The sequence below is a fragment of the Trachypithecus francoisi genome, unplaced genomic scaffold (assembly GCF_009764315.1).
Source record: "Trachypithecus francoisi isolate TF-2019V2 unplaced genomic scaffold, Tfra_2.0 Lachesis_group5, whole genome shotgun sequence".
Classification (NCBI taxonomy): Eukaryota; Metazoa; Chordata; class Mammalia; order Primates; family Cercopithecidae; genus Trachypithecus; species Trachypithecus francoisi.
In genome coordinates, this window is record NW_022681470.1 from 141,190,843 (window position 1) to 141,205,353 (window position 14,511).

At 53.1% G+C, this 14,511-nt stretch overlaps 1 protein-coding gene and 1 long non-coding RNA gene across 2 annotated transcripts in view; both read left to right on the forward strand.

The window, feature by feature from the left end:
* The window catches only part of MYO1F (myosin IF), a 57,738-nt gene extending 50,279 nt beyond the window's left edge, over positions 1 to 7,459 (forward strand). The window contains exons 22-28 of the mRNA XM_033199280.1: positions 1,224 to 1,369; positions 1,772 to 1,918; positions 2,101 to 2,249; positions 3,832 to 3,930; positions 6,036 to 6,231; positions 6,319 to 6,488; positions 6,946 to 7,459. Coding sequence (XP_033055171.1) covers positions 1,224 to 1,369; positions 1,772 to 1,918; positions 2,101 to 2,249; positions 3,832 to 3,930; positions 6,036 to 6,231; positions 6,319 to 6,488; positions 6,946 to 7,022 — 984 coding nt within the window. The 3' untranslated portion in view covers positions 7,023 to 7,459. The remainder of the gene's footprint in view (positions 1 to 1,223; positions 1,370 to 1,771; positions 1,919 to 2,100; positions 2,250 to 3,831; positions 3,931 to 6,035; positions 6,232 to 6,318; positions 6,489 to 6,945) is intronic.
* A 3,662-nt stretch (positions 7,460 to 11,121) lies between these two features.
* On the forward strand, positions 11,122 to 14,103 carry LOC117076152. The gene is made up of 2 exons (XR_004434258.1): positions 11,122 to 11,314; positions 13,687 to 14,103. It is a non-coding gene; the product is annotated as an uncharacterized LOC117076152 (long non-coding RNA).
* Positions 14,104 to 14,511: the final 408 nt, after the last annotated feature.

Here is a 14,511-nt window from a genome sequence, read left to right on the forward strand (position 1 = left end):
TGGCCTGGGCACCCATGTCCAGCAGCTGCCTTACCTACCCAGCACCTGTTCACTGACCCAAACACCCTTTTCTAGCCAACCAACCAACCAACACATTCCCACCTGACCTCTGTTTCTGTTGTTGTTTGGTTGGTTTTTTGTTTGTTTGAGATGCAGTTTTGCTCTTTTGTGTGTATGAGTCAGAATCTTGTTCTGTCACCCAGGTTGGAGTGCAGTGGCACAACCTCAGCTCACTGCAACTTCTGCCTCCCGGGCTCAAGCAATTCTCCTGCCTCAGCCTCCTAAGTAGCTGGGACTACAGGCGCGTGACACCACACCCGGATAATTTTTTGTGTTTTTAGTAGAGATGGGGTTTCATGGTGTTAGCCAGGATGGTCTCGATCTCTTGACCTCGTGATCCGCCCACCTCAGCCTCCCAAAGTGCTGGGATTACAGGCGTGTGTCACCACGCCCAATCTGTTTTATTTGTTTGTTTTTGAAATGGAGTCTCGCTCTGTCGCCCGGGCTGGAGTGCAGTGGCCGGATCTCAGCTCACTGCAAGCTCCGCCTTCCGGGTTTACGCCATTCTCCTGCCTCAGCCTCCCGAGTAGCTGGGACTACAGACGCCCACCACCTCGACCGGCTAGTTTTTTTTTTTGTATTTTTTAGTAGAGACGGGGTTTCACCGTGTTAGCCAGGATGGTCTCGATCTCCTGACCTCGTGATCCGCCCGTCTCGGCCTCCCAAAGTGCTGGGATCACAGGCTTGAGCCACCGCGCCCGGCCCTTCTGTTTCTTATATAACAACTCATGGCCAGGCGTGGTGGCGCACACCTGCAATCCCAAACCTTTGGGAGGCTAAGGAGGACAGTCTACTTGAACTCAGGAGTTCAAGACCAGCCTGGGCAACAGGGCAAAACCCTGATTCTACAAAAAATACCAAAATTAGCTGGGCATGGTGGTGTGCACCTGTGGTCCCAGCTACTCAGGAGGCTGAGGCAGGTGGATCACTCAAGCCCAGGAGGGGGAGGTTGCAGTGAGTTATGATGGCACCACTGCACTCCAGCCTGGGCTACAGAGTGAGACCCTGTCTACAAAACAAACAGACGACTCATACACCTTCACCTGGAGGGATCCCACCCTCCTCACCTGACCTGCCAGCATCACCCCTCTGCCTGGGGTGGGCCCTCTGTGGCCAGGCTAGCCCGGATGCAGACACCGGCCTCTAATCCTGCATCCCCGCAGCCCATCAAGCGGGACTTGATCCTGACGCCCAAGTGTGTGTATGTGATTGGGCGAGAGAAGGTGAAGAAGGGACCCGAGAAGGGCCAGGTGCGTGAAGTCTTGAAGAAGAAGCTGGACATCCAGGCTCTGCGGGGAGTCTCCCTCAGGTGAAGCCAGGTCCCTACCTGCCACACAGTCACTCGAACCTGTCCCCTGGCTGCCCTCATTCCAGTGACCCCGTCTGTTACCGTGACAATCTTACCTGGTGCCATGCCTGTAGCCCTCTCTTGGCCCCACCTGTCATGTTCACCTGCCCCCTATGCTCATGATCCTTAGGTGCCAAAAGCTTCTGTCCTGCACCTTACCCTCTTACTAGACCTCACCTGGCCCTCTTCTGTCACCACCTCTCCCACTCCTTGCCACATCCCTCTTTTTCTCCTACCTGGTCACCCCTGACTTGGCCCTTAACTGACCCTCCCCTAAATCCACCTTCAGCCACCTTCACCTGTCACTCTCACCTGTCGCCCTCACCTGTGTCCCACCTGACCCTCTCACCCGCCCCTCCCCAGCACGCGACAGGACGACTTCTTCATCCTCCAAGAGGACGCCGTCGACAGCTTCCTGGAGAGCGTCTTCAAGACCGAGTTCGTCAGCCTTCTGTGCAAGCGCTTCGAGGAGGCGACGCGGAGGCCCCTGCCCCTCACCTTCGGCGACACGTACGGCCCCGCCAACCCCAGCACCATCTCGGGGTGGCCTCGGCGCGGCGCACCCTCTCCCGCTTCACCTACCCTGCCGAACTGCGCCTCGGCCCCAGCCCCGCCCCTGCCCTGGAACAGCGAGGGTGGGATGGGGCGGGAGACCCCGGCCTGCGCCCCCAAGCTTTCTTCCTTCCCCACAGACTACAGTTCCGGGTGAAGAAGGAGGGCTGGGGCGGTGGCGGCACCCGCAGCGTCACCTTCTCCCGCGGCTCCGGCGACTTGGCGGTGCTCAAGGTTGGCGGTCGGACCCTCACCGTCAGCGTTGGTGATGGGCTGCCCAAGAGCTCCAGTGAGTCTGCGCGGAACTAGGGCAGAGGAGGCGGGGCAAAAGAGCGGACCAATGAAGGCTTCAGGGACAGGGAGAGGGCGGGGCCAGCGAGACTAGTTAAGAGTGGACGAAGGCCAGGAAGGGGAGGGTCTAGAGGGAGAGAGAAAGAGAATTTTTTGAGGTTTTTGAGGTTTTTTTTTTTTTTTTTTTTGAGACAGAGTCTCGCTCTGTCGCCCAGGCTGGAGTGCAGTGGCCGGATCTCAGCTCACTGCAAGCTCCGCCTCCCGGGTTTACGCCATTCTCCTGCCTCAGCCTCCCAAGTAACTGGGACTACGGGCGCCCGCCTCGTCGCCCGGCTAGTTTTTTGTAGTTTTTAGTAGAGACGGGATTTCACCGTGTTCGCGAGGATGGTCTCGATCGCCTGATCTCGTGATCCGCCCGTCTTGGCCTCCCAAAGTGCTGAGATTACAGGCTTGAGCCACCGCGCCTGGCCTTTTTTTTTTTTTTTTTTTTTTTTTGAGACGGAGTCTCATTCTGTTCTGACGCCCAGGCTGGGTGCAGTGGCACGATCTTGGCTCACCGCAACCTCCGCCACCCGGGTTCAAGCGATTCTCTTGCCTCAGCCTCCCGAGTAACCGGGATTACAAGCGCCTGCCACCGCGCCCAGCTAATTTTTGTGGTTTTAGTAGAGACGGGGGTTTCACCATCTTGGCCAGGATGGTCTTGAACTCCTGACCTCATGATCCACCCGCCTCGGCTTCTCAAAGTGCTGGGATTACAGGCGTGAGCCACCGCGCCGGGCCAGAGAGAGACTTTTAAAGAAAGGCTGCAACAGGCCGGGCGCGGTGGCTCAAGCCTGTAATCCCAGCACTTTGGGAGGCCGAGACGGGCGGATCACGAGGTCAGGAGATCGAGACCCTCCTGGCTAATACAGTGAAACCCCGTCTCTACTAAAAATACAAAAACTAGCCGGGCGAGGTGGCGGGCGCCTGTAGTCCCAGCTACTCGGGAGGCTGAGGCAGGAGAATGGCGTAAAACCCGGGAGGCGGAGCTTGCAGTGAGCTGAGATCCGGCCACTGCACTCCAGCCTGGGCGACAGAGCGAGACTCCGCCTCAAAAAAAAAAAAAAAAAAAAAAAAAAAAAGAAAGGCTGCAACCAATGAGTGGGCGTGAAATGTGGAGGCGGGACGTGACCATGGAAGAAACCAATCAAAACAGTGGGGCGGAGCCAGCAGGATGGACCAGAGTGGGCAACAGCAAGGAAGGGGCGGGTCTAGAGAGAGAGAAAGGCTGTTAAGGAGAAGACATGACCAATGCGGGGGCGAGAAATGTAGAGGGGTGTGGCCAGAGCGGCAACTCTGGAACCTGGTAGCGATGAAGGAATGTCCTAAAGTGGGCGGGCCCAAAGAGCAAGGCCAGTGACATGTGGGGCACTTGGGGGCGAGGCCAATTAATGGGCGGAGCCACCGTACCTGTACCTAAGGGGCGATGCTAATGGAGAGTCTGAGGGGGCGGGGTGCGGCGTACCCTCAGAATGGACAAGACTTGTGGGCGGGGCAAAGAGCGTCGTCTATCACTCAAATCCCTGACACTCTTCTTTCAGAGCCTACGCGGAAGGGAATGGCCAAGGGAAGACCTCGGAGGTCGTCCCAGGCCCCTACCCGGGCGGCCCCTACCCGGGCGGCCCCTGGGCCCCCGAGAGGTGAGGAGCTGCGTCCCTTGCTATCTTCCCTTGTCTTTTGTGGGTCCCATGGCCTAAACCAGACCTTCAGCAAACGAAATCTAACAAATACAGTTTACCACTTACTTCTCTGTCCAGAACTCTCGATAGCACCACGTCTCCCGTAGAATAAAGGCTAAACTTAGTTTGGCATTCAGAGCCCTTCAGAACCCAAACCCAGCTAACCACTGACATCTTCTCTCCTCCTACCCTCCACTCCTGCCCTGCAAACTACATCTTTGTTTTTTGAGATGGAGTGTCCCTCTGTCGCCCAGGCTGGAGTGCAGTGGCACTATCTCGACTCAGTGCAAGCTCCGCCTCCCAGGTTCGTGCCATTCTCCTGCCTCAGCCTCCAGAATAGCTGGAACTACAGGTGCCCGCCACCATGCCCAGCTAATTTTTTTTATTTGTTAAGACGGGTTTTCACCGTGTTAGCCAGGATGGTCTCGATCTCCTGACCTCATGAGCCTCCCACCTTGGCCTCCCCAAGTGCTGGGATTACAGGCATGAGCCACAGTGCCCAGCCTCTTTTTTTGTTTTTTTGAGACGCAGTCCAACTCTTGTCTCCCAGGCTGGGATGCAGTGGCAAAATCTCGGCTCACTGCAACCTCCGCCTCTTGGATTCAAGCGATTCTCCTGCCTCAGCCTCCTGAGTAGCTGGGATTACAGGCATGCACCACCACACCCAGCTAATTTTTTTTTTAATCTTTAGTAGAGAGAGGGTTTCACCATGTTGGCCAGGCTGGTCTTGAACTCCTGACCTCGTGATCCACCCACCTAGGCCTCCCAAAGTGCTGGGATTACAGGCGTGAGCCACCGCACCTGGCCTTTTCTTTTCTTTTTTCTTTTCTTTTCTTTTGAGACTGAGTCTCTCTCTGTTGCCCAGGCTGGAGTGCAGTGGCGTAATCTCGGCTCACTGTAACCTCCACCTCCCGGGTTGAAGCAGTTCTCCTGCCTCAGCCTCCCAAGTAGCTGGGACTACCGGCGTGCACCACCATGCCTGGCTAATTTTTGTATTTCTAGTAGAGATGGAGTTTCATTATGTTGGCCAGACTTGTCACGAACTCCTGACCTCATGATCTCCCCACCTTGACCTCCCAAAGTGCTAGGATCACAGACTTGAGCCACTGTGCCTGACCTAAAAATTCTTTTTAAATTAGCTGGGCAAGGTGGTGTGTGCCTATAGTCCCAGCTATTTAGGAGGCTGAGGGGGAGGATAGCATGTGAGCCTTGGAGTTGGAGGCTGCAGTGAGCTATGATCTCACCACTGCACTCCAACCTGGGCCACAGAGCAAAACCTCTCTCTAAATAAATAAAAAATAAATAAGGCCAAGTGCAGTGGCTCATGCCTATAAAACCAGCATGTTGGGAGGCTGAAGTGGGAGGATTGCTTGAGGCCAGGTGTTTGAGACCAGCCTGGTCAACATAGTGAGACCCCATCTCTACTTAAAAATTATAAAAATCAACTGGGCATAGTGGAGCATACCTGTAGTCCCAGCTGCCCCTAAGAGGAGGCTAAGGAGGGAGGATTGATTGAGCCCAGGACATCAGAGTTGCAGTGAGCTACGATTGTACCACTGCACTCCAGCCTGGGCAAGAGTGAGGCCATGTCTCAAAATAAACAAATAAAAGTAAAAAATAAATTTTAAAATTATTATTAAAAAAGCCTCTGTTGGCCAGGCGCGGTGGCGCACACCCATAATCCCAGCACTTTGGGAGGCCGAGGTGGGCCGATCACGAGGTCGGGAGATCGAGACCATCCTAGCAAACATGGTGAAACCCCATCTCTACTAAAAATACAAAAAAATTAGCTGGGCGTGGTGGCGGGCGCTTGTAGTCCCAGCTATTCTGGAGGCTGAGGCAGGAGAATGGCACAAACCCGGGAGGCGGAGCTTGCAGTGAGCCGAGTTTGCGCCATTGCACTCCAGCCTGGGTGACAGAGCGAGACTCCATCTCAACAACAACAACAACAAAAAAGCCTCTGTCTAGGGCCTCCTAGCCCCAGAGCCCCTCTGTCTATCCCAAGTCCTCCTCAAATCCTCCTAGCATCATCCTAATACATGTCTTCATCCTTGCTCCTGCCACAGGCATGGATCGCAATGGGGTGCCCCCCTCTGCCAGAGGGGGCCCCTTGCCCCTGGAGATCATGTCTGGAGGGGGCTCCCACCGGCCTCCCCGGGGCCCTCCGTCCACATCCCTGGGAGCCAGCAGACGGCCCCGGGCACAGCTGCCCTCAGAGCACAACACAGAATTCCTCAACGTGCCTGACCAGGGCATGGCCGGGTAGGTGGGGTGGGAGGGCAGCCCCAGGAAGTGGGCACGGGGTAGGGGAGTGTCTGGGGCTGTGACTCAGACCCCCTGTGCCCACAGCATGCAGAGGAAGCGCAGTGTGGGGCAACGGCCAGTGCCTGGTGTGGGCCGACCCAAGCCCCAGCCTCGGACACATGGCCCCAGGTGCCGGGCCCTATACCAATATGTGGGCCAAGATGTGGACGAGCTGAGCTTCAATGTGAACGAGGTCATCGAGATCCTCATGGAAGGTGTGTGTACCAGGGCAGAAGCTGGGGTGAGGGGAGTGGTAAGAACCCTGACATCACCAGGCAGAGCCCACCACTGTATACCCTCCCCACGGGAGAACAGAGATAACAGACAGGTGAGGTGGCTCATGCCTGTAATCCCAGCACTTTGGGTGGCCGAGGCAGAAGGATCACTTGAGGTCAGGAGTTTGAGACAAGCCTGGGCAACCTAGCAAGACTCCATCTCTACAAAAGATCTACAAAAAAAAAAATTGTAAGAGTGGAAATGGCTGGATGCAGTGGCTCACATCTGTAATCCCAGCATTTTGGGAGGCTGAGGCAGGAGAATGGCTTAAGCCCAGGAGTTCAAGACCAGCCTGGATAACATTAGGGAGACCCCATGAACAAGACAGACAGAGCAGGCATGGAAGCTTTCTCCAGGGCCAGCTAGGGGCACCTCAAGCTTTCCTCTCTTCCACAGATTCCTCGGGCTGGTGGAAGGGCCGGCTTCACGGCCAGGAGGGCCTTTTCCCAGGAAACTACGTGGAGAAGATCTGAGTTGGGCCCTGGGATTCTGCCTTCTCTTTTGCCCGCCTGTCTGCCTGCCTGCCTGCCTGCCTGGTGGGGAGCCAGACCCTGCCAGTGAGAGCCTCGTTTACCTGGGCTGCAATGGCCTAAAAGTCCAGTCCTGTGGCCTCCAGTCCTGCCCAGGCCCTGGGTCTGTGGGTCAGTGCTGCAGCCCCCGCCCCTGGGCCCTGGTCTTCCCCCAACATCACACCCGCTGCCCATTCTCCATTTCTGCGTGTGTCAAACGGGACTAACAGCAGAATCTACCTCCCAAGTGCCATGTGATTAAGAAATGAGTCTTGAATCCTGTGCTGTTGGCAAAGTGCCAGGCACAGTTGGGGGGAGGGGTCATTGACAAGTGTGACTTTGCTCATTCTGTCATCACTAAGGCAATAAATGTTTGCCAGGTGAAAGCATGAGTTAACTTACTACGTGCCCAAAAAGAGCAGTGTTTTCACAACGCTGTGCGGTAGGAGCTGTGGAGGACCCCATCTTACAGGTGGAACAATGGAGGTTCCAAGAGGTTCACTGACCCAAGACTGCACAGAGCCATGCTTTGTATTCATATGTGGCCACAAAGCCTGAATTTGTCCCAGTTTGGGCCAGGTGCAGTGGCTCACACCTGTAATCCCAGTGTTTTGGGAGGTGGAGGCAGATGGATCACTTGAGATCAGGAGTTCAAGACCAGCCTGGATAACACGACAAAACCCTGTTTCTACTAAAAATTAAAAAAAAAAAAAAAAAATTAGCTGGGTGTGGTGGTGCCTGCCTGTAATCCCAGCTACTGGGGAGGCTGAAGCAGGAGAATCGCTTGAACCTGGGAGGCAGAGGTTGCCATGAGCCAAGATCACACCACTGCACTCCAGCCTGGGCAACAGAGCCAGACTCGATCTCGAAAAAAAAAAAGAAATTGTCATGGCCAGGCACAGTGGTTCACGCCTGTAATCCCGGCACTTTGGGAAGCCAAGGCAGGTGGATCATGAGGTCAGGAGTTCGAGACCAGCCTGGCCAACATGATGAAACCCCGTCTCTACTAACAATACAAAAATTATCTGAGTGTGGTGGTGGGCACCTATAATCCCAGCTACTCGGGAGGCTGAGGCAGGAGAACTGCTTGAACCTGGGAGTGGAGGTTGCAGTAAGCCAAGATTGTGCCATTGCACTCCAGCCTAGATGACAGAGTGAGACTCCATCTCACCAAGAAAAAAAAAAAAAAAAAATAGCCAGGCATGGTGGTGGGCGCCTGTGATCCCAGCTACTCAGGAGGCTGAGGCAGGAGAATTGCTTGATACTGGGAGGCGGAGGTTGCGGTGAGCCGAGATTGCGCCACTGCATTCCAGCCTGGGCGACAGAGCAAGACTCCATCTCAGAAAAGAAAGAAAGAAAAGAAAAGAAAGAATGTGTTTCAGTTTCCCTTCCAGAAACTGCATCCCAAATGGTCCAGCAGGTCCTGTTAGTCTTGAAGCTACAGCCACCAAACCCATCTGGGACTTGTGGAGAGAGGCAGGTCCCACATGCTTCCACCCTCAATGCACTCTGGGTCACTCCTGCCCCCTGCCTACCAATCCTATGTCTGTGCCCTCTTAGTCTTCACCCAGCTGGGGTCACGACTAGTTCTGACATTTAAGAGCCCTCATTTCCTGCTGGAGTCTGAGCATTGTAGGGCTCCCTGCAAGGGCAGTTGGAACCTGCTGGGAGTCCTGCTATGGTCTGAGCCTAAAGATCCTGAATTTTGGGCTGGGTGCAGTGACTCATGCCTGTAATCCCAGCACTCTGGGAGGCTCATGCCTGTAATCCCAGCACTTTGGAAGGCCAAGGTGGGCGAATCATCCGAGCTCAGGAGTTCAAGACCAGCCTGGCCAACATGGTGAAACCCTGTCTCTACTGAAAATACAAAAATTAACTGGGCGTGGTGGAATGAGCCTGTAGTTCCAGATACTTGAGAGGCTGAGGCAGGAGGTGGAGGTTGCAGTGAGCCAAGATTGCACCACGGAACTCCAGCCTGAGCAATAGAATGAGACTCTGTCTTAAAAAAAAAATTCCAGCCGGGCGCGGTGGCTCAAGCCTGTAATCCCAGCACTTTGGGAAGCCGAGACGGGCGGATCACGAGGTCAGGAGATCGAGACCATCCTGGCTAACACGGTGAAACCCCGTCTCTATTAAAAATACAAAAACTAGCCGGGCGAGGTGGCGGCGCCTGTAATCCCAGCTACTCTGGAGGCTGAGGCAGGAGAATGGCGTGAACCCGGGGGGCGGAGCTTGCAGTGAGCTGAGATCCAGCCACTGCACTCCAGCCTGGGCGACAGAGCGAGACTCCGTCTCAAAAAAAAAAAAAAAAAAAAAAAAAAATTCCTGAATTTTGGGAGTGGTGGTGCATGCCTGTAGTCCCAACACTTTGTGAGGCCGAGGCTGGAGGATCACCTGATCTCAGGAGTTCAAGGCTGAAGTTAGCTACGATCATGTCACTGCACTACAGCCTGGGCAACCCAGCAAGACCATCTCTAATACTAAAATAAATCAAATCCTAGCCAAGCATGGTACCTCACAGCTGTAATCCCAGCACTTTGGGAGGCCAAGGCAGGAGGATCACTTAAGGTTTGACCACCCTAGGCAACCTACTAATACCCTGTCACTACAAAAAAATTTTTTAATTGGCTGGGCGCAGTGGCTCACGCCTGTAATCCCAGCACTTTGGGAGGCCAAGGTAGGCAGATCACGAGGTCAGGAGATCAAGACCATCCTGGCTAACATGGTGAAACCCCATCTCTGCTAAAACTACAAAAAAATTAGCCAGGCGTGGTGGTGCACACCTGTGGTCCCAGCTACTCGGGAGGCTGAGGCAGATAATTGCTTGAACCTGGGAGGTTGAGGTTGCAGCCGTGAGCTGAGATCACGCCACTGCACTCCAGCCTGGGTGACAGAGCGAGACTCCATCTCAAAAAAAAAAAAAAAAAAAGCTACTGTCGTGGTGCATGCCTGTATTCCCAGATACTCAGGAGGCTGAGGTGGGAGGATCACTTGAGCCCAGCAGGTCCAGGCTGCAGTGAGCTGTAACTGCAACATTGTACTCCAGCCTGGGCAATACAGCTAAACCCTGTCTCTCTAATAAATAATAATAATAATAATAATAATAATTCTAGCTTTCTAGATTATTCTAGCTTTCTAAATTATTATTAAATATATGGACACCCACTCCGCACTCAGCCCCTCAAAGAGAAGCCAGTCTAGTAGCGATGGGGCCAACTGGTGGGGTAGGACTGGCCCACAGAAGACAGGAATTCAGAGGTGGAATGGGCGTTGCAGCAGGAGTCAGGAAGGTGGGAGAGGGTCGGTCTCAGCGGATTTGATTGACAAGCACTGCACAGAGTGATTTAAGCTGTGATGAGCAAAATTCAGGCACAGAATACCTACCCAACTGGATAATGGGGCATTGGGAATCCCCAATAGAGCCAGGAATCAAAGCAAGACTAGCGGCCGGGCACAGTGGCTCACGCCTGTAATCCCAGGGCTTTGGGAGGCTGAGGTGGGCAGATCACTTGAAATACAGAGTTCGAGACCAGCCTGACCCACATGGTGAAACCCCATCTCTACTAAAAATACAAAAATTAGCTGGGCGTGATGCGCACGACTACAGTCCCAGCTACTCTGGAGGCTGAGGCAGGAGAATTGCTTGAGCCCAGGAGGTGGAAGTTGCAGTGAGCCGAGGTTGTGCCACTGCACTCGTCTGGGTGACAGAACAAGACTCTGACTCTCACACACACACACACACACACACACAGCAAGACTGGCCAGGAGAGCCTTCTGCAGAATCTATTCTCCCTTCTGTGCCTGTCTTGGGAAGCTGAGCATGGCTGGAAAAAATCCTCAAGGCTGCAACTGAGTCTCAAGGGCCATTTTATTGCTCAATGATGACACAAAAGTATTTAGCAATCCCTCGAATGACCCTGGTGCTTTCCATCTCTAAATTTCCTTTTTTTTTTTTTTTTTAATTTGCAGATTTTGAAGATGGGGTCTCACTGTGTTGCTCAGGCTGGTCTCGACCACCTGGGCTCCTGCAATCCTCCCACTTCAGCCCTCCCCTAGTATCTGAGATTACAGGCATGCACCACTGCACTCCAGCATCTGATTCTTGTTGCTGTTGTTTTGAGACAGGGTTTCACTCTGTTGCCCCAGACTGGAATGCAGCGGTATGATCATAGCTCACTGCAGCCTTGGATTCCTGGACTCAAATCATGATCCCGCATCACCCTCCGCATCACCCTCCCAAAGTGCTGTGATTACAGGTGTGAGCCACTGTGCACGGCCCCATGGGCCATTATCTTAAAGGTTTAGCATATGCTAACATATATCGTCTCCTATCTAGGTTACAGGCATCTTCAGACTGCAGACCTCAGTCATGTCTGCCCTGCCTGCTGCTCACCCCACATCCTGTTGACTCTTTTACAAAATTTCTTAAGTCCAGTCCCTCCTCTCCCTTCCTTCCTTGGGTCCCTGTCCCTTCTGCTGCCTCACCCCATCCTTTGCCAGATTGCACTAGCCTCCCCTGCACACACACACACACACACACACTCACTTCCTCACCCTACATTAAAATGATCTTTGTTTTTTAAAGCAAATGAGTTTTTAACTGAATAATTGAAAGAAAAAAATTTATTTTTGTTTTACTTTTATATGTATGTATGTATGTATTTTTGAGATGGAGTCTTGCTCTGTCACCCAGACTGGAGTGCAGTAGCGCAATCTTGGCTCACCACAACCTCTGCTTCCCAGGTTCAAGCGATTCTCCTGCCTCAGCCTCCCGAGTAGCTAGGATTACACGAAGGCGCCACCATGCCTGGCTAATTTTTGTATTTTTAGTAGAGACGGGGTTTCACCATGTTGGTCAGGCTGTTCTCGAACTCCTGACCTCGTAATCCACCCGCCTAAGCCTCCCAAAGTGCTGGGATTACAGGCGTGAGCCACCATGCCTGGCCTTTTGTTTTATTTTCTTAGAGACACGGTCTTGCTCTGTTGCCCAGGATGGAGTGCAGTGGCATGAACACAGCTCACTGCAGCCTCTAAATTCTGGTCTCAAGTGATCCTCCCACCTCAGCCTCCCAAAGTGCTGGGATTGCAGGCTTGAGACACCATGCCTGGAGAGGAAAAAAATTTTTTTAAATTAAAAAACCACAAAAGTGAAAACTCAGTCTCTCTCCCACTCAAACATCCCTGTTCCTCTCCCCAGTTTTTAAATCTCTCCTAAAGGTATTCTCTGCATATAAAAGCCCATAGGGGGCTGGATACAGTAGCTCACACCTGAAATCCCAACACTTTGGGAGGCTGAGGCGGGTAGATCACTTGAGCCCAGAAGTTCTAGACCATCCTGGGCAACATGACAAAACCCCATTTCTACAAAAAATATAAAAATTAGCTGGGTGTGGTAGCACACACCTTTAGTACCAGCTACTAGGGAGGCTGAGGTAGGAGGATCACCTGAGCCCAGGGAGGTTGAGGCTGCACTGAGCTGTGATCACATCACTGCACTCCAGCCTGAGCAACAGAGTGTGACTGTGTTTCAAACAAACAAACAAACAAAAAAGCCGGATGCAGTGGCTCATGCCTGTAATCCCAGTACTTTGTAAGCCCAAGGCAGATGGATTGCTGAGGCCAGGAGTTCAAGACTAGCCTAGCCAACATGGCAAAACCCTGTCTCTACTACAAATACAAACAAAAATTAGCCAAGTGTGGTGGCGCAAGCCTGTAGTCCCAGCTACTTGGGAGGCTGAAGCAAGAGAATTGCTTGAACCCAGGAGGCGGAGGTTGCAATGATCCAATATCATGCCACTGCAAAGTGTCCTGGGGGACAAAGTGAGACTCTGTCTCAAAAAAAAAAAAAGTGCATTTAAGTACAATTTGCTTTACAGATGGAAATACATTCCGCATAAAACCTACAGTTGTGGCCAGGTGCGGTGGCTCATGCCTGTAATCCCAACACTTTGGGAGGCTGAGGCGGGCGGATCACCTGAGGTCGGGAGTTTGAGACCAGCCTGACCAACATGGAGAAACCCCGTCTCTACTAAAAATGCAAAATTAGCCGGGCGTGGTGGCACATGCCTGTAATCCCAGCTACGCAGGAGGCTGAGGCAGAAGAATCGCTTGAACCCAGGGGGCAGAGGTTGCAGTGAGCCGAGATCGCGCCACTGCACTCCAGCCTGGGTGACAATGCCAGACTTCATCAAAAACAAAAAACAAAAAAAAACCCTACAGTTGCCTAGAACTCAGCAAACACCTCTTGAATGGCAGCATGATGTATCATAGATCTAAGACGAGGCCGGGCGCGGTGGCTCAAGCCTATAATCCCAGCACTTTGGGAGGCCGAGACGGGTGGATCGTGAGGTCAGGAGATCAAGACCATCCTGGCTAACACGGCGAAACCCCGTCTGTACTAAAAAATACAAAAAACTAGCCGGGCGAGTTGGCGGGCGCCTGTAGTCCCAGCTACTCGGGAGGCTGAGCCAGGAGAATGGCCTAAACCGGGAGGCGGAGCTTGCAGTGAGCTGAGATCCGGCCACTGCACTCCACCCGGGCGACTGCGAGACTCCGTCTCAAAAAAAAAAAAAAAAAAAAAAAAAAAGAAATCTAAGATGTTAGGTCTACCTTACCACCCTCTCAACAGCCCATCCTCCTCCAAGTGACTGCCAGGAATCAGATGATGCACCTCCCCTGCTAAAAATTCATCAGTGGTTACAACAGAAACCACACTCCTCTCTCTGCACCACTCCCATGGCCCTGCATGACCTGCCGTGCACCATATTCGCTTTCTGACCTCCACACCCCGCCTCCACTCTGCTCCAGTGGTGTTCTCGTCTCCTCGCAGCTCTTTGACCAAAATAAGCCCGTCCCACCCCACTCCAGGACATCTGCACCAGCTACCGGTAGAGCCCCCTACTCCTCGGGCTTTCCACCAGCTCACTCCTTGATCATCTGGAGACAGCTCGGAAGTCACCTCCTCAGAGTGGCTTCCCTGACCCATCACTTCTACATTTAATTGTTTCCTTCATTGCACTGAATAGGACAAAAGATTGTTTTTGCACTTGTTGATTTACTGTTTATTTCCCCATTTTAATTTATTTTTATTTCACTTTTAGAGATGGGGTCTTGCTTTTTCGACTAGGCAGGAGTGCAGTGGTGCCATCACGCTCACTGCAGCCTCGACCTCCCTGGCTCAAGCGATGCTGTTTCCCCATTTTAAAATGTGAGTGAAAGGGGAGGCGAGGTGGCTCACGCCTGCAATCCTAACACTTGGGAGGCCGAGGCGGGAGGATCGTTTGAGCCCAGGAGTCTGAGACCGGCCTGGGCAACACAGAGAGATCCTGTCTCTAAAAAGAATGTAATAATTAGCTGGGCACGGTGGCGCACGCCAGTAATCCCAGCTACTCAGGAGGCTGAGATGGGAGGATCGCCTGAGCCCAGGAGGTCAAGGCTGCAGCGAGCTATGATG